The sequence below is a fragment of the Aspergillus fumigatus genome, chromosome 7 (genome assembly GCF_000002655.1).
Source record: "Aspergillus fumigatus Af293 chromosome 7, whole genome shotgun sequence".
NCBI classification, from domain to species: domain Eukaryota; kingdom Fungi; phylum Ascomycota; class Eurotiomycetes; order Eurotiales; family Aspergillaceae; genus Aspergillus; species Aspergillus fumigatus.
Window position 1 is genome coordinate 2,030,097 of NC_007200.1, and position 18,160 is coordinate 2,048,256.

The 18,160-nt window shown below is 46.0% G+C and overlaps 3 protein-coding genes across 3 annotated transcripts; all 3 read right to left on the reverse strand.

Annotated features, from left to right (window-relative positions):
* Positions 1-791: 791 nt before the first annotated feature.
* On the reverse strand, positions 792-1,920 carry AFUA_7G08640 (BTB/POZ domain-containing protein). Its single transcript, XM_743658.2, has 2 exons — positions 1,685-1,920; positions 792-1,632 (listed from the first exon to the last, which is right to left on the reverse strand). The coding sequence occupies exons 1-2, from the start codon at positions 1,847-1,849 to the stop codon at positions 1,021-1,023; spliced, it is 777 nt and encodes a 258-aa protein (XP_748751.1). The 5' UTR covers positions 1,850-1,920; the 3' UTR covers positions 792-1,020.
* Positions 1,921-4,031: 2,111 nt separating this feature from the next.
* Positions 4,032-7,985, reverse strand: AFUA_7G08645 (uncharacterized protein). The gene is made up of 6 exons (XM_077805238.1): positions 7,694-7,985; positions 7,152-7,634; positions 6,880-7,099; positions 6,517-6,766; positions 5,385-6,450; positions 4,032-5,323 (listed from the first exon to the last, which is right to left on the reverse strand). Exons 2-5 carry the CDS (start codon positions 7,266-7,268, stop codon positions 5,493-5,495), a joined length of 1,545 nt encoding a protein of 514 aa, XP_077661366.1. The 5' UTR covers positions 7,269-7,634; positions 7,694-7,985; the 3' UTR covers positions 4,032-5,323; positions 5,385-5,492.
* Positions 7,986-14,627: 6,642 nt separating this feature from the next.
* On the reverse strand, positions 14,628-18,098 carry AFUA_7G08647 (uncharacterized protein). The gene is made up of 2 exons (XM_077805239.1): positions 17,728-18,098; positions 14,628-17,674 (listed from the first exon to the last, which is right to left on the reverse strand). The coding sequence occupies exon 2, from the start codon at positions 16,287-16,289 to the stop codon at positions 15,702-15,704; it is 588 nt and encodes a 195-aa protein (XP_077661367.1). The 5' UTR covers positions 16,290-17,674; positions 17,728-18,098; the 3' UTR covers positions 14,628-15,701.
* Between the last annotated feature and the right edge of the window lie 62 nt (positions 18,099-18,160).

Sequence of the window (18,160 nt, forward strand, 5' to 3'; positions counted from 1 at the left end):
TTGAGGCCTTTGCCACCATTTTTACGTTTGCGTTGCCTAAGTGTTTGAGATTTTGGAGACACGCTCGCCAGATGTGATGTATCCATGATGTATGGCGACTATGGACAGTTCTTTCCCAAGTTCTGTCAGATAGACTTATTATTTCTGTGTCGATCATTCGTAGAAGAATGTAACCGTTCTGATTCTGCGAAGGTTATCAAAGTAGACAATGGCTTTGACACAAATGATGTCTAGCCTATTTTTCTTCTTGTTCCCCAGTGTCCTAATACACCCTCTGCTAAAGCTCTTTGGTTTTGGACTTCTGGGCCCCCAAGCCGGTGAGTAACCGCGAGGACAGAGACTTGGACCTGTTTTCCTTGTGTGAAAGGCGTCGTCGTGTTAACGCTCCAAGGTTCTTTCGCTGCATTTATACAATCATGGATCGGCAATGTGCCAAGATACGGGGTTTTCGCTTTCCTGCAAAGTGCAGGCATGAATGGATGTGGTTTTGCATGGACAATGAATATGGCTCGCGTCGGAGTCGCTCTTTTGCTGAGAAAATGGTTGCCCGTTGAAGCTACAATGGCTTTTTTTGAGCTGGTCATCTAGCTCCATCAAGGAAAAGTTTCGAAATCCAGCGGTTCGTGGACAACTTCTACTGTCGAGAGCGCTTGCAAGTCCATTCCTGGCCATGATTCCTTGAAGTATATGGTCTATTATCCGACGGATGGATGTTTGTTGTACTGTCTGGTGTAGTGAAATCGCTCCATTGAACTTGGTTAGATGCTGCAAAACAATATGATTCAGCCTTCAGCAAAACATGCGCGGGGTGAGCTCGCACGATGATGAGATTTTCAGCCGTTCAAATATCTCACAGTGTGTTGCCAGGACTTCTACTCCGTTAGATTCTCGATAAAGCGTCATTACTCGGACGTGGACTGGCTCCCTAGTGATATGACTAAACCTTTCTGGGTTCTGACGGAGATCAAGATTAGGAGAGGAGCATCTAAGGCAGTACAGTTTTATCGCTAGACACTTGATTCAAAATTCAATGCTTCCATCTGACTCGTAGGTATCGGCAGCCATCTCGTTCCTGAGCTGCTCAATGGTATGTTTGGTCTGCTCGATGGTATTTTTGTAGCCCTTGATCTTTCTTTTAAGGTCAATTACATCGAGCTCGTGCCTCACTTTTGCATCGCGTATTGCATAGAATACGCGGTTCTTCTTGTCGATAATGTGTTGAAGAAAAGCCGCAGAAAACCTCCCTAACTTCAACCCCATATCGATGAATGGCAGCCAATCGTCCTCAAGCATTCGATCAATATTGTCTGCTAATTGCTTCTCGATAACAAGATGGAGACCGGAGAATTCGTTGCTTTTCCAGATCTCTTCCACAACACGACCCCAGGGCTCTGTGCGCTGAGAGCTCCAAGCCCAAGCCCTGAATTCAGCTTTCGCCGACTCTTCGAGAGAAGTGATATTGTATTTATCGGCAATCGCATATACTTTTAGGTTTAGTAGGGCACGATCCTCCCCATAGTCTTCCAAATCTGGTCTGGTGTCTTCGTAGTTTTGCCCATACAGATGCTGGACCATGATGTTTATCGCCTCGGGGTCGTCATCGGGTAAACTAATTTTTCCAGTCTTGCCTTCCTGATGCTGTTTAGCCACTTTTAAATACAAAATTATTTTCGTTGTCTCTCACGAGGAAGTTGTCGTGACACATAGCGGCCAGGACTTCGGACTGAGCACTTATGATCGCTCGGTGGACCCGGTGATTGTATGCACCACAAGAAATGGTGATATCTGAGTGTTCACTTGAGGTCATGATTCGCTTCAATAGCGAGCGAAGGCCGTCAGAATCGGACATACTGGTACTGAGCTCGGAATGCTATGGAGAATGTGTGAGATTGCAAGGGATAATGTTCAATGCGGGGTAGAAGCAGTCGCTTTTGACGATTTTCTGCGCTTACATCACCTTTACTGGAGTAGACTACCTAACTATTCCGCACTACATTAGTCGTGGCATGTAGACCCAACAAACAGTCAAAAGTTGGTACAGTATCCATATTCTGGATAACTTCCAATGTAGATAACGGCCGTAATGATTCAAAGAATGATGCCACGGGTCGGCACGAATGTTGAATATAATCGTATTCGTTACGAATCTGCGTTTGTAGTGTCTTCCTCAGTGGCGCGTCCTACATCTCCCGCATCATATTGATCCCCATCCTATTATACTGTCCTCGACCCGAAGGCTAGACTCCGTATGACAGTGCCTGCTCTACGCTTCCTGTGCGGCTTAGTAGGCCCAAACCATGTACGACGCAAACGGCTTTCACAATGTCTACTTTTTCTCCCTTCCCAAGGGGAGCGCAAGGCGAAAAGCAACGCTACGTCCAAGCTCGCGGGTGCGATTATTGTCTCTCTTGTGATCATTCTTCTTCTAAGGTCTATTACACTTTGATTTTGGGCCGTAAGTGTACAAAACACCAAACCCTAGGACCGGGCATCGACCACCTGTGAGGATGTGTCACATAGATTCAGCGTTAACTGGCTAAGTGTGTATGACTATGCGCCTCCTCAGACATATTTACGTAGTCTTAAGGGATTTTAGCGCGACGTTATTTGCTAGTCCTACACTGATCTAAACCTCAAACCATGCACTTATTACCTTTATCTTCTAGCATAGTGTTTATCTCTTAATATAAAATCTAGTTAAGGACTGCGGTTGCACACAGTAGATTAGTCCTTTTTACTGCGATTACTGTGATCAGCTGGCCCCAGCCGCCTAACCTGTGGAAGTCTCCATGGAACAAGGTCTCGCAATGTATGTCCGCAGATGACGAAGATAATTGGAGCAACCAACTCTCTTAAGTATGTCGCTCCTCAGATCAGACATCAACACTATAATATAACATGACATCTATAGCATATTATCATCACCCTTAGGGTTTACTTCAAACTGTCAACCTGCAAAGCATTAGCACTGGTAATAAAGGTTTTTAGTGATAATGAAATAGGTTCTTGATCTTTCATACATTCTTGTTAGAGACCAGTCTCTATCCCCTGTAGCTTTATTGTAAGTTTTAAAAATTAATAGAAGTTGCCTTTCTTAGACAAACTTACAACACACAACAGGCTCTATCTGACTCCTTGCTTGACGCAGAAATTGGGGCAGTGAGCCATCGTTAGCTCTCAGCCGTATGGAGTCTTGGTCGGTGGGATTAGAGAGTTCTGGTAAGAAGTCATGCATGTCTGAATCATCATATATGCCCTCAATCAGGAGATCTTCCAAAGACGGCAGCTCGATTGTTAACAGATGGCGCAAGAGATCTACCGAATGCTGTAATATCAGGCTCGGGAGTTTGATTCTGCACTGGGGGCTGGGGCACAATAGATTTGAAAAACTTGCTTCAATCTCCTCAATATTTTGGCTTTTGAAGGTCCAGAAGATCAAAGTCTGACCAGCTTATGGTGACACGTCTTAAGGCCAGTGTCTCTCCTGAGATGAGCAGGCTCTGTGAGTGTGAGTTCATGTTCTCCAGCCTGAATGTTGATAGCTAAGGGAGTGTTGACAAGTCCACTTCAACACAGCCAAAATTACAGTGAGAATCCTCGTAGCTGATTGTCAGCTTTCAAAGCGCTGGCAACTCTGAGATAACTATTGTGTTCGTAGAGGCTTGGTGAACCTCAAGACCTTCCAGAAACTGAAATAGGTAAAATGAGCCTATATTAGGGAAGAAGCTCAGGATCCCAGGAAACATGTTACTAGGATCACGGTGTCCATCCAGTGCCAATGTCCCATCGCCATTATAGGTTGAATATTGGTCGCACTCGATTCTGGGGAACGTTAAATGAATGCAACAGTAGGCGGTAACGCGGTGGTGATGTGGGGGTGGGAGGTAATCTTACAAACACCGTTTCAATTTAGGTATTCTACGCAGTAGACTGAATATAGCTGGTTGCAATACTGGTGCAAATGTTTACACTTCTCATTTCTTTTCTGAAACCTAATCCAGAACAGAGCTAAACCTTAACTAGCAAGGCCATGGAATATCTATCTTCCGTGTATTCTAGTGATACAGTATAAAACTGTAACTAATGTGTAACGATGACATACCGACATACTGTACGGGCGATCCACGTTTGGCTGGAAAGCCTGGAAGGTTCCATGCAAACTAGCTAAACCCGCCAGGCACTATGGAGTATGCCTGGCGGATCTGATAAACTGTCAACAGCCGCCTTCCGTTCCTGTCTTGCCATCCTGGAACTCGGTGCTTGCTGCAGGCCATGCAGGAGCTAAGTGATGCGTGATGATCAGATTAATCAAGTGAATTTTGTTTTGAGCATTCCTCAATCTGGCGAGATGCGTATCGGAAAAGCCATATCAGGACCGCCTCCCTAAAGCTCCATGGTTACCCTCTTCCAGTTCGTTTAATTGATGTTTCAACTTGCATTTACGGCAGCCCTCATCTTCTTTCATGTCATTACATTAGTAAATGTATGCTTAGCCATCTTGGCGTCTCAGATAGCCCCCACGTTATAGCCTCGCTTCGCAGCCCAATTCACCCACCCTTAATCTTGCATCACAATGACAGCAGGCTGTACTCGGTGCTGTAGAGTGGTTGTACCTTGAAATCCACTGGTCGTGGCCTTTTCACGTTGTTCAAATCGGGTCTTACATTCTTGTAGATCCCTATCAGATCCATTGGCCAGGCTGGAGAGTGTTACGTAATCAAATACCATTTGTTGCGTCCTCCAGAAGCCTGGTCAATCGCACATTGCAAGCAGCAGTCTGGGCTTCTCAGAAGCACCTGTGGAAACCCGCCTTCCGGGATCTCCAGTAGATCAACCAATGCGCGCCATCGAGCAGCTGCACTGCTGTCGGTTAGGCAAATCGAAAGTCGAGCAGAAGCCTCTTCCGAACTATGTGCCGCGAGAGCAGAGCCGTCTATTGCCACTGATCCAGGAGGAAGTGTGACATGGTCTTTCTTTCGCACTGGATGAGGGCAAGAAGATTTTGTATTCTGTATAATCCACAGGCCGCAGAAAAGACGGGAATAGTTTGTTCTTAGCACGCGGGAGGTGCTGTCGCTGGCATTGCGTTGTATTTTAAGTCGAAGACCGACAACGAAACTGTCTCCATTTTCGCCGATAATTGGATCAGAAAACATAACTCTCTCAGAACAGTTCAGTGAAATCTTATCATTTGCTTTCCCAACTATTTGGGACGGGAAAGCATCACTGTCTAAGTCCCATAATGCGAAGCTATCCACGATTCGATGTTTGCGGACAGAGCGCCTGCATGGAACGCCCTTTTGGATCCTTACGTGACCAGGCTCTGCAGCACTATGTCATCAGCAAAATAAACAGCTCACATCTATTAGAAACGTAAATCATACCCATATAGCTTGGATCTACTTCGCACAGAGTAGTCATAAACATACTCCATCCTCGATCGCTTAGGAGACAGACGTTGGCAAAATCCGTCTCTCCGGTGTCTCCCACCATCAGTAGCGCCAACAATTCAAAAAATCGGTTTTTTCTACTGGAATTAGGTCTTCCCCGTTCCAAGACCACACATTATGGTAGAATTCTGTCATCGTTACTGGCGCTGCTGCAGAGATAAGGAAATCAGAAGCGATGTCCATCTCAGTGACATGTGAGAATGCAACGACTGTGCTAGCAAGTTGCACGGCAAGGAAAGTCACACGGTTCCAGACTCTAGTCGAGTCATGGCACTCCTTCAAGATTGGAATGAATGATCTCGGCGGTTTTGCCAAGGGGTTAACGCCCTTGAAAAGCTGCACATAATCATCTATCGTGTTCTTGTCAAGCTTCTGGTCAAAGAGCACTCGCGCAGCTTCAAATACTGCGCTCTCCGGAATGCTATGTTGTAATTTTATCTCTTCATCCTTCTCATCACGGTTGGATGAAGAGATGTTCTCTTCTGAAGAGTCTGAGCGGTTCACACTGCGAAGAGGCTCGACTCTATAGAGCTTTTTCGAAACACAGATGGCGAATGCGCATATTATTAGACTGACCTCGATAACAAGTCTCTCCACCTGTTCCTCATCATTGAACTCCTTTCGAAGTATCCTTTCTGCGTATCCTCTGGCAGGTCTCTTCAGCGAGGACTGGATTTTCTCTTCGTCCGGTTCAGGTTTCAGAGAAAGAAGCTCTTCGCCTGCAGAAGATAGCAGAGTAATCGTATTGTCTTTCCAGGTATGGTCTGGGTCGAATTCAACTACAACTTGTTCAGGTGCTAAGCCAAATCGAACGTCCTGATAAGGGCGCTCGCTTTTGGTCTTGACAAGGACGGACAAGCCAAGAATATGATGCGCCCACACAATAATCGAACAAAGACCGCTTTCGGTACGTATATCCACGAAGTGGTCTGGCATATGCTGCACTAGAGGGAGCATGCCGAGTAAGCCCTCAAAAATCACTCGAGGTATCCCCTCCATTCTGTTTTAAGTGTCAGACGCAGAATCGCAACGAACAAGGGGCTAAAGACGAATTGGGTGTGCATACGATGCATCGGTGCCTAAGGTAAGTGTCTCCCTAACAGCATCTAAGTTACGGCACCAATCGTACTCAGCCGTTTGATCCTGACAAGCTTGGAGAAAACCTTGAATCAACATATCGGCCGGCGCGTCCCTCGCAGTTTCGCTATGGTGCCCCCTAGTGTGCTTTTGTGAGGCTACAGTCGCTCGGTTCTGCAAAAATTGCGACAGCACAGCCGCTAAGGAGGCCTTGTTGTGAACGCATGCGAGGAATGAGCCTATCTCAACAAATTATTAATCACCATTACTAAACCCCCCCATGAGTCAGATTGACGTTGATCAAAAAGTGTGCAAAATATGACAATACGTTCACAAAGACCGAAAAACTAACATTGAACGACAGTTGAGAAATAAATTGTGTTCTGGCTTTTGAGAGCCCGAAGGACAGTCGGCCCTGGTCCAGATTGAAGGAAGATGCCGTCGCATAGCGTGCGAGGTGCGGAAGAGTTTGCAACAATTGTCCGAAAGGAAAATTCCATTTGCGTTGCGATGCGCGAATGGCCAAACAGCTCTGCAAAATCCTCTTCCACAACAATATCCGAACCGGAACTCTGTTATGCCGTGTTCAAATCAAATCGTCAAGTTTCCGTATTTTCAACCTACCTGTAATTCTCTTGCGAGCTTCATTGCCTTCGCATAGCCGCTCTCAGCAGCAGAGACAATTGGGGGAATTAAGCTCATCAGTTCCAAAGACAATGTAAATTGATTCTGAAAGGCCATGATGTTCGTGGTGTGGCAGAGGCAAGCCTTGAGCGAGTACTGTATACAGATGAGGAAAGAAGCCAGCTGCCGTGCGGAAGGTAGGGGATATACCCCCGCCCTGAGAGGCTCTTATCTCATATAGACCAGGTAAGACTGCAAGAAATGAGGGGTGCGGGCAGTCCGATTCGATTAGAGTATCACTAGCACTGCAGGTAATGTTGGGTATCATTGCATTCGCAAACAATTGGCCAAAGACGTTCTTTGAGTGCGGGGTTGCAGGAAGACAAGGGAGCGAAAAAATACGGGCCAGCATAACAACATAAGCCCGAGTTTAAGCAAGCTGCAAGATTTCATGCAAGCCGATAGCTGGAGTGCCTGGCGGATCTGGCAAACTGTCAACAGACACTGTCCTGTCTGTATCCTGCCATCCTGGAGGTGCTTACTACAGACTATGCAGGAGCTAAGTGGCGCAGCACAAATGACTCTGCTTATTATTATTCTTAGCTTGTCAGCATCAGTCGTCCGAAGATAAGATAAATTCTCGTTGAAATGATGTTAGGCCTCTTGGTGAATAGTCCGTTCGTGAACCAATTTCTGACAGACGCGTTTCAGGAACATTGTTATTCCGAAGGCCTGTGCCTTAGCTGCATCCTTCAGACCGTGGCTGGTAGTCACGTGCAAACGACACACCAAGATGAACAAGGCACAGCAGCCTCCTAGACTTCTAGCTGTCCACCATCTATCTGTTGCGTTTGTTACTATGCTCTGCAAGCACATGGGCTACAGAGGGCAGCATAACCAGTTGTAGCACCTTCGAAACCTTTTTTCTCTCATCACCACTGCTCAGACACTAATCCCAGCACTATGATCCAGTTACAAATCGTAACAGATAATGTAAGATACATCGGTCACCGAAATATAATAATGCCCAATCTCATCGTGGGCTGTCAGCCTAATAATATCCAATCACTCGCTAGCTCTAAAATAAAAAGACTGCGCCGCTCTGTTGTCGAGCTTACTCTTCAGCCACGCTAGGCTGACAGGTAACATGAGAACGATTTTCTTTATCCTCAGGTCTAACCTGCATGACGTGGGGCTATGCCTTAAAAGCCTCACTCTCTTACATTATTTGAAGCCAACCCTACCTCGTCACTTTCAGAAGTCACACTCCAGTTTTATCGATTTCCGCCCTGTCTAGTACAGATGAATAGACGCGGAGTTTCCCCCCTCACTGGCAATATACATGGGCTGGCAGTTGGCTTCCAAGCCTGCATCAGCGAATCAGTGAGCGAAAGCGCACCTGAAGACTTCCTTCGAGAGTCGAGAGACGACGATTGCCATTGCCAAATCTTGTTTGTCATTAATATGGGCATACTTAGGTATGAGCGACATGGCTTACAGAGTTTCTAGATACTCTGAACGAGCACGCTATGGAAGTTCTCCAACTGGACTGAAGCGCTCTTTCGATAAGCTTTTTAGTCGACTCGAAACACCAACAGAGGAAATCTGGAAATTGCTGCCAAGCTCTGTTCTCTCTGAGAGGGTGACTGAAGACGGCCTCCTCTGGGGATTTTGTTTCCTTAAGCTTCCCCAATACTACAGGGAAAATGTCCACATCGCCATGCACTTTCCAGCCTCCGGAGGTATGCCGTGGGTCATTGTCCAGGGGATGGATAAAGAAGAAGCGGAGGAGATGAAAAGCCAGCTCCAAGGCGAACCGGTCGATTTATTATTCTGCCTATGTGCTGTTCTTTCTGGATTTGTCGTGAAGGACAGCCGTGCAATAAAGGAATGTGTCGACTCTGTCAATAACCTGGGAACCATCTTCAGGCATCCGTCCGACGAATACCGCGCAAGTTACAGCGACGTCAGCAAGGAATTAAGCGTCACAATGGCACGCTTGAAGACAATTGAAGCAGGGACTAAATATATTCTAGATGTCTGCAACCACGTTCTTCGGATTGTTGGGCCGGAGAAAATTGATGAATTTTTCGCATGCAAATTACTAAAAAATGCTGCCACCGCACATCTTTATGATATTGAATCCATTCAAGCAGTTATTGATATTGATCTTAGGGTGGTATGGATATGTTACCCTCTCTTACTTGCGCTATCATTTACTGATATCTTTTGTCAGGTTTACAACATAATCTCTCAACAAAACAACAGGATCAATATTTCCATCGCAAGGGCAGCTAGGCGTGATAGCTCGTCAATGAAGATCATTGCGCTTCTAACCATGCTTTTCCTGCCAGGAACATACATTTCAGTATGTTGAACGCTGCAGAATTAGAAGCCTTAGTTAACTGACAACTGCATTGTAGTCGTTGTTCGCAATGCCTCTTTTTGACTGGACTGCGATGAAAGGAGAGTCTGTTATTAAACCAAGGTTCAAAATATACCTGATTATAACGATACCATTGACTACACTCTTATTTGCCTTCTGGGGACTCCATGCTTATCGCTCCAAAAGAAAAGCCTACGCACGGGATCAAGAGACAGGTGAGTATATTCTTGACAATGATAAGATCAAGGTAAAGTGCCGTGTGGAATACCCATGTTTGGTTCGGAAGGGCTAACATCAACTCATTCTAAGACGAAATGACCAAGAGCTATGAGACTTGGGAGCCATCTCCTTACTCTGTACTGCTCGAGCGACTGAGTTAAATAGGATATTTAGTACACTTAGAGGAAGAGGATATGGAAGAAGATTGTTCAGAGAATTTGGGACACATAGTTAACTTCGACTCGGTACCTGCTAAGCTTCATTCGCTGTCCATGATGTATTCGTCCTGGCCATTTCCCAAGTAGCGCACCATTTAAGGAAGAATCAAAGCCCTGGTAGGGATTATCTTCATAGACTTGCCAATACTGCCTCATAAAGGCTTTTAATTCGGCGAAGAGCTCCTGAATCGGATTCAGATCCAGCGGAAACGGGGGCAAGTATACCAGACTTACCCCTGCTTCCGCACAAATTTTCTCTAATGTCGTAGAGTGATGGAAGGACGCATTATCCATAATAAGAGAAGACTTTGGCTCTGGCCATCTTCCACAATGGTAAAGCAGTTCCTCAATAAAATTTTCAAAAACAGAACTGTTGGTGGAGCCTTGGAAAACACTGGATAGGACCAATGCTGGGAGAATCTGGTATCGCTGATCACAATGGAATTTAGCCGCTTACACGCGTGGTGCTATGCCATGAGGAGACCAGCCGGTTCGTCTGAGACCTATCCTTTTATCACGCCCGGATTCATCCACATAAGCAAGGCGATATGAGCAAAAGTCGGAGATAGTATGCGTCCCGTAGATCAGCGTTCCGCTCTCTTGCCTTCTGCTTCGCAACCTTCTTTGACCAGCCCACGCGCCCAAGAGTACAGCTAAGACAGGATATTGTTACTTTCTCCTGAAATTTATCCCATATAAAAAGTACTACCTCGTCAAGGTATAAATGAGGATTTGGATTTCTGATTGGATGATCAATGCGCTTGAAATCATAACAGGCGTGAGAGCGCGTGGCCGTCCTCTCTCATCCCTACGAGGATGATCGACGTGATCTCCCGGGAGGATCCGTGGTATCATGGAGATATATCCACGTGGCTTGATACCGTTCTATGTCGGAATACGGTTATGTAAATTTCGTCATAGGTTGATCCGTACCAATTATTACGGAAACAAGTAACAACGGCTCTCGGAGACTTTCACAAAAGCGGCTTAGCGTGTTTCATATGTGGGCACCTGAAAGTATTCAAGAGTATAAACATTTGCAGCAGTTTTGCAACCAGGTGTAACTGAATACCTCTTATGGCCCATGTTGTGAATAGCGAAGGATGTGCATGCTTCTGATGTGCATTATTGATAGCCCCAGGACGACTTCAAATACTCTTACCGCTGACAGTTGTTTACGATTCAGGACTGTGGGTAGAATGGGGTGGAACCATATTGCTGTGTGCTTGAAGAGTGGGTCCCAGCACATGAGCTCGAATGTAATTGAAGTGGCGTAGAGTGTCCACAGATCCTTAAATGGAAGCTATATTATTCAGTACTAACACAGCGGAATTTGGAGGGCTTGAAGGATTTACATACATATTCAAGAGTTGCTCTTAGCAACTCTGAAGGAAGGTTTAGCAGCATCTCATGTATAAGACGCAAAGAGATGGGCTATTTAGAAGAGCTTGAACAAAGTTTTAGATACCTGAGGGCAAGATTCAGCCCTAGAGGGGCATCAACATTATCTCAGAGGTTTCTGATACTCAAGGGGAGTTGGTGAAGGGATGGCTTAATATTTGCTGCCGCAGGGCTAGTAATCATATATTCAACGTTACAGTCGATGATCGCCAACATGTACACTTCCATCTTAGCATGGTTCACCTTTTCTGCCTCTCTTGGGAGGTAATATTGAGTAGATCAAACAATCGATTAAGCGGCATCTCGCGAAAAGGATTCGTTTAAAGAACACAGGGCGGAATACAGATGCGTTAGAGTAAGGTTGAACCAATGGAAAATGTACTTTCCATTGCCTAGTCCTTCCTCGACACATTGCATGTTTGTCACAAAGATGTAACATTTTCTGCTATGGCCAATGAAGACTGCTAGAGCTTTACCTTCATAGTGACTTAGCCTTCCTTAGATTGGTGCGCACTCTCTTATGTATAGTTTTATCATCATCTAACCACCTCATATTAGGCTGAACATATTCAAGAAGGACATTTCCAGAGAATAGCAGGTGTTTCAATGGCACCCTCTGCTCTTTCAGAGACAGGCTTAGTAGCTTCATCACCTCCGAGGGCGGGACCATCAACATTCTCACATATCAGTAGTATTCATTCAAATTGTTAATCACAAGTTCCTGTAACAAATTAATATTTGTCATCTGCACAGAGATGTTCGAGGTTCAACCATAATGCTGCAAGTTTCGCACAAGCGCAGACCTACTAGAATTGCCAAGCCCTGACTAAGAATTTCGTTAATATAATAAGTCAGTCACTACTGGTGCCTCAACCTCAGACGTCTTTACCTAGCATGATGTACACTGCCGTCACTCATAGCTCTATCGCATTATGCACCCGTGGTCATACTGCTGGAATGGATGGTTCGGCAAGGAATGTGCCTATTTGGACAAAATTATGCATGCCTTATCGGTGGCATGTATAAAGTCGCATTGTATCTAAGGTTGTCACGGCAGCAGCCGCGAGCAGCCATGCTCTGAAAGCAGCAGACATTTTGCAATTAGCCATTGTCATATAGTTAATATACTCTGTATCAAGTACGACAGGAGAGCAATATATTCTGATGTTGGATTTGCCCATCTACAAAGCACAGGCTGTGATGGTCAACTTAAAATCACAGCTATGGTCATGCTATCCTTGTTGATCACATCTAGTGTTAATATATATTGCATGTATGAGTCCCCATAAGATACAAGCATTATGAGATATATTTACCATTTCTCTCATATCGAGCAGCCCGTGATTCTCTGCTGTGGGAAGTTTACAGTCACAACTCGTTATTACAACTAGCTAAGCACCGCTAGCCCAGAAAGGCAAGAAGCAATTTGGGAGGCTTGCATAGCGCCTGATCCTGGGTGGGGCGGGCAGTTGATTGTAGTTGATCACAGTGGACAGCGCCTTGGCCTGAGTGGGTCCGAGGGTTGATCGTAGTTGATCACCAGTTGACCATAGTTCACACTGGTTCTATTCTCAGTTGGATAGCTGCATCGGAAAAGAATGAGGAGGCTTGCTTAGTGACGTAAGATAAGTGGGCCGAAAAGTTGATCGCAGTTGGCCCAGTTAAACCCCGATTTGTGGGCACCATCCTTGGTGGGGCGTTCTATTGAGCGAAATCAACATAATTTAATGATCAGAAAAATCCTGACGGTTATTGCAGTTGGATCTTTGAAGTCTAAAACAGACCACACCATCTTTAATCTCCGCAATGGGAGGTTTTGCCAGATTGGCCACCTATCTCCAGATCTCCTTCAGCTTTAATCACTTTTATATCTACGGTAAGGTGATGTAGTGACCGCCATGTTGAATTGATTTGTTCCATTACATCAAAGTGAATCTAGAGCGTCGCCTTACAGTTCTGTGATTTTCCAATCTTCCCACACCTTACAATAGGGTCAGGCGTGATACATTATGGATAACGATCATTCATTGTGGTGGCAATGTGATGCTGGGAATTGGAAGCGAACCAAATTCTGCGCTTCTAATCAATTTTTCAACGATTTATCACCTATTCCCTGTGAAGTAGGAAAAAAGAAAGAGTGGCAAGGTTCCATCACCCATAGTTTAAGCGTTCAAGATTAGGAACGCGCCCGTCACCTGTGATGCATCCACGATGCATGAAAACGGTGGATGGTTATGTATCTTAATTCCCAGGTAATGTCAGATAGACTGATACTCCGGTCGATTGATCGTAGGAAAATTTTAAGGCAGCTCCATATTGCGATTTACGGCGTCGATGTTGTCCTAGGATATCGAATATCCTGATGGATCTATTCCCGCTTCGCATGAGCTGTGCCATATTTCAGGAAGAACAAAATTAATTACGGAGAGCTGCGCGTTGTCCGCGTCAATTAGAAGCGCGAGTTTGGTAACGTTGTCATAGTCAGACATGGCTCACTCTCGGGGCATGTCAAGCACGCGAAATTTTTTCCGAGCCGTGGCACCACGTCTACTACGTATAAATCGGGTTCATTCGGAGTATAGGAATTAGGTATGACGGCGCATACTCTGGTAGAAACCGAGTGTGAAATAGGAGACTGGTGAGCTCTCAAGATAGGAATTTTCAGACCCTGAAATTCATCAATGCATTTTTTGCGGCGCGGCATCAGACGGACACCATTAACTTGCGACTGCAATGAACCTGTATGCCCTACAACTTTATTGACTGAGAATCAAAATATGCATTTTGCAGCGGCGCGTTGTCAAGGGACATTCGTAGTACTTTCAGAAGAAATCCCAAAATTAGATGTGGATAGAGTCTGCATGTTGTTGAATGCGAAAATACAGCAGCAGCATCAATCCGATTTTTTGCCGCTCACCTCACATCGTGAAGGGAGGACATAATTGGAGTGTGGATAATGAAGACTATGACGGCGCTTTTTGACTCCTATGACCACATTGTAGCCAACCGACAATTCGCGAGACAAACAGTTCTGGTTGTGGTCAGACACTAATGAGCGTCAGCAGCCGCCACTAACACCTAACGTCTCCACTAGCTGCAGTAAGATTGGGTAAATTCAGCAGGGATCCTGACTGGAAAGGCGGCAGCTGTGCTCATGACTTTGAGACGGGCGGCAAGGCAGACCGTCGCATCTGGCGTCCCGGCCACCCTTGAAACGCTATATGTACTAGGACCAACTGCCTCCATATCCATTTCAACTTTCAATCGTATGTTATTTTCTCCCTCTAGTTCAACATTCTGTTTCCTAATATTCGCAGCCTCATTTCCGTCAAGACACTACAATGGATGACAAGGAGTATGGTACTGATGCAGAGCGCGCCGAGTTGATTTCCCGGATAAAGTTTGACCTTGCTCTCCTTCGCTTCCTCTTAGCCCAGCACGCATCCCAGTTATCGGACCAGTCAGTTGGACATCCTGATGACCCGCCGCCGCCATACACTGAGGAACAAGGCCAGGTTGTACCAAGTACGGAGGTAACCATTCCCAGTATTCCGAGCGGGCGCGTGTGCAAGTGCTCATCAACATATTCGTCAGGAACAGTGACTCATCTTCAAGCCACTACGGAGCGGCGGAGTTGGGAACGACGAACTTATTGCCGCGACAATGGAATCGAGGAATCTACCATCTGAAATCTGAAGCACAAACTGAATGATCTAAGGCGTGGGTACTGTAATCTCTATACTTGGCACTCCCTGATTGGATTACGTGTGTGTCGTGCAGCTCCCATTTGGTTTCTCGCTCAGGCTCCGTTCTAGCAATAAGTAGGTTCAGAATTCAGAAAAAGGGAGATTCGAGCTATATATTGCAGTAAAGAACGGCAATCATCTAAGCATTTCAACACTTTTTTAAATAGGCGTGAAAGCTGATGCACGAAGATTTATGAGGTGGTACTGCCGTTTCCATAGCGGCCAAGTAATGGGTACTCTTCAGCGGTAAATAAGGGTGTCGTCTCAATAAGCTAGTGGAACGGCTGGCTGACCCAGCTAGCCACAGAGCCGACATTGAGCTGGCAAGCCACTAGCCTGCTGTCGTCCAGGCTGAACAACGAAACCCAAAGCACACCTCTTTATTGGTCTCATAGTCTTCTTGTCTACTGGGTCTACCAGCAACCGACTGGGCTATAGACTTAGTAGACGATGGTAATATTTGGGACGTATTCGGGACGTATTCGGGACGAATATTATTCTCGCTTGGTCTATCGTTCTTCTTAGTTACATTACTTGATAAGCGTGTGCAGACCCTCATACACTGTTCGTCCCTGCTGAGTCAATATTTTATCGGTGACAGTCTCTCATACCCACACATTCCACTTACGAAGCCGAACTCGTGGTCATTCCGACATGCAGGCACCTGGCATATCTTGGCTTCAAAAGCCTCCAGGCGCAGGTGCGATGAGTTCCCAGCCAATTCGTCACTTTCCATGGCCCACCGAAATAGCATGGTGGCAACCGCTTCAACACTCTCGCCACGTTGCAAAAACCTCTCAGAAAAAGAGCTTTTCGCGCCACGCAATATCATCTCCACGTTATGCTCGCTCGGAATCATATTTCTTTGGAGACAAGCTGCGATATGACCCAAGAGGGCAACGAGTCCCTTCCTCATTCTTTGACTGGCTTTGAGCTTGTTTCGAAGCCGATGCGAGAAGAGATAGAGACGGGAACTATCATTTGCGACCCATAATTCCCCATTACTGATATCCTCCAAAAGCTGATCAGACAATATTTCTGCCTGGTATTCGAAGGCAGAGCGCATTCGGGGACTCAAGAAACCTGAGATACATCGTCCACATGTGCATCCGTACTTGAGCCGCTGCCACTCATCGTCCGTTCCTTCGTTACTGCCATTCAGAGACATGAGGCACGAAACTGCAGCGTCACTGAATCCGGAGAAGTAGTCTGACACATCTTCAGCCTCCAGGTTGTAGTAATCCGTTGTCCGGATATTCTCAAGCTTTGCAAGCAGCGCATCTAAAGGGGTCTCGCCGTCATTATTGCGTTGATGGAGGAGCTCTGTGGTCCGACTAAGAATCCATTGGACACTAATCGGCCTGATTTTAGTTGCGGCAAAGTGCAAGACAGTGTTGCCGTCGGCGTCTGTCAGTTTCCATCGAGGGTCATCCTTGGCGACACCATCAAATAGACGGCTAAGAACTTCAGCGTAGTCGTTATCGCCTGACGTGAGCGCTTTAATCAAGTCGTTTTGCAGACGCAGGTCCAGTCTCCCGAGAGGCACATCTGGAAGCTCATAATCGTCAGCACGCGATAGGTGACGACTCGGGTGTTTTGCCTCCGATGCGAATCCAAACTAAGAAGACGAGCCAATACGCCGAAAGCCCGAAGACCGCCAGAAAGATTTCGAAATATCTTCGCTCGTCAATTCTGTCGTCGTCCTTCCAGCTGCTGATTCACATTGCAACTCGTTTCCGTTCAAGGCGCTGGGACGGACAATTGCTGTGTAATACAACGTCCCACTTTCGACTGTTTCTAGCATAGCTCTCACAAGCCTGCTTCCAAGTCCACAGCGGCGATACTGCCTATCAATTTCCAGATTTTCTATCAGGAAGATATCGTCGCCGTCGAGTCCGGCTCTCCAAACGCCAGAACCCTTTTTAAAGGGATGGTCCTTGAACTCTTGTTTCAAGCGACCGTATCGGTCTAGAAGGTCAAGCGCAAGAGAACAAGCGTGCCCTGTTTGCGTCATCATAGCGTGACGAAAATAGGAGCGGATGTGCTAGCGGTTGATCACTTTGCCATAACAGTAACCAACCTGTCTGTCGCCCGAATAGATAGGCTCTTGTTTTATTATCCGGCCGTCGAGCTGCCCAAGATCTTCAAACCCAGCAAATATCTCATCCTCGGAAGCCCCGGACCAATCACTGGCGAGAGACAAATCTTCTGAGCTGTCCCCAGATGTACCAGCTACGGAACTTCTATTCATTCGACGGATATTAAACTCGGGGGGTGGCGTGGGCCTCGGATCGTTCCGGGCAGCTTTAAAAGCCGAACGGCGTCGGACTTCGATTTTCAGGTCTTCGGGAAGTGACTCCTGCATGGCAAATATTGGGACACTTAGCTGTATCGTATTGATGCTATCTTCGAAAATGTGGTGTTCCTCTCAGAGGTACGGAGTGCACTGAATGATGAAGGATAAACTTGGAGAAAGCGTTTGGGGACGGGGTTTGTGGAGATTGGTGGATGTGAAAAAGAAGATATTTGTTCTCTTAAGTGTTTTCTGTTAGACTAATTATTATTAGCAGAAAGGATTCGCAAGTTTGGCTAAATGCAAGACACACATCTTCAGTCGTTAACGAAGCTATCAGCAGCTCGATGTCTTGGGAATAATACATCCGAGAATACAGAGTCCTGGACAACCAAAGGTTGAATATAAGTGGAGCCAATGGTTGATCATAGTTGAGCAGTTTGTTAACTTCGTTGTTCACCATTATAGTATAATGCTGCGCGCATGATGTGGCTCCTGTGTGAGATCACAACATCTGTGACGCGTTGAGTCTCCGAATAGTTTACATTCGCTCTCACGGAAGCCTAGTCGGTCTCTTGATTGAGGGTTTGTCTTTTGGATGGATACCATATGCCAGGCTTTTGAGCAGAATTGAAATATCCAATTGATCTTGATCTTATCGTGGTTGTAAATCCTGAAACTGCGTGATAAAATAGGTATTCGAAGCATCTTAGTCATAAGTGGTGCAGGTATTCGAAGCATGTTAG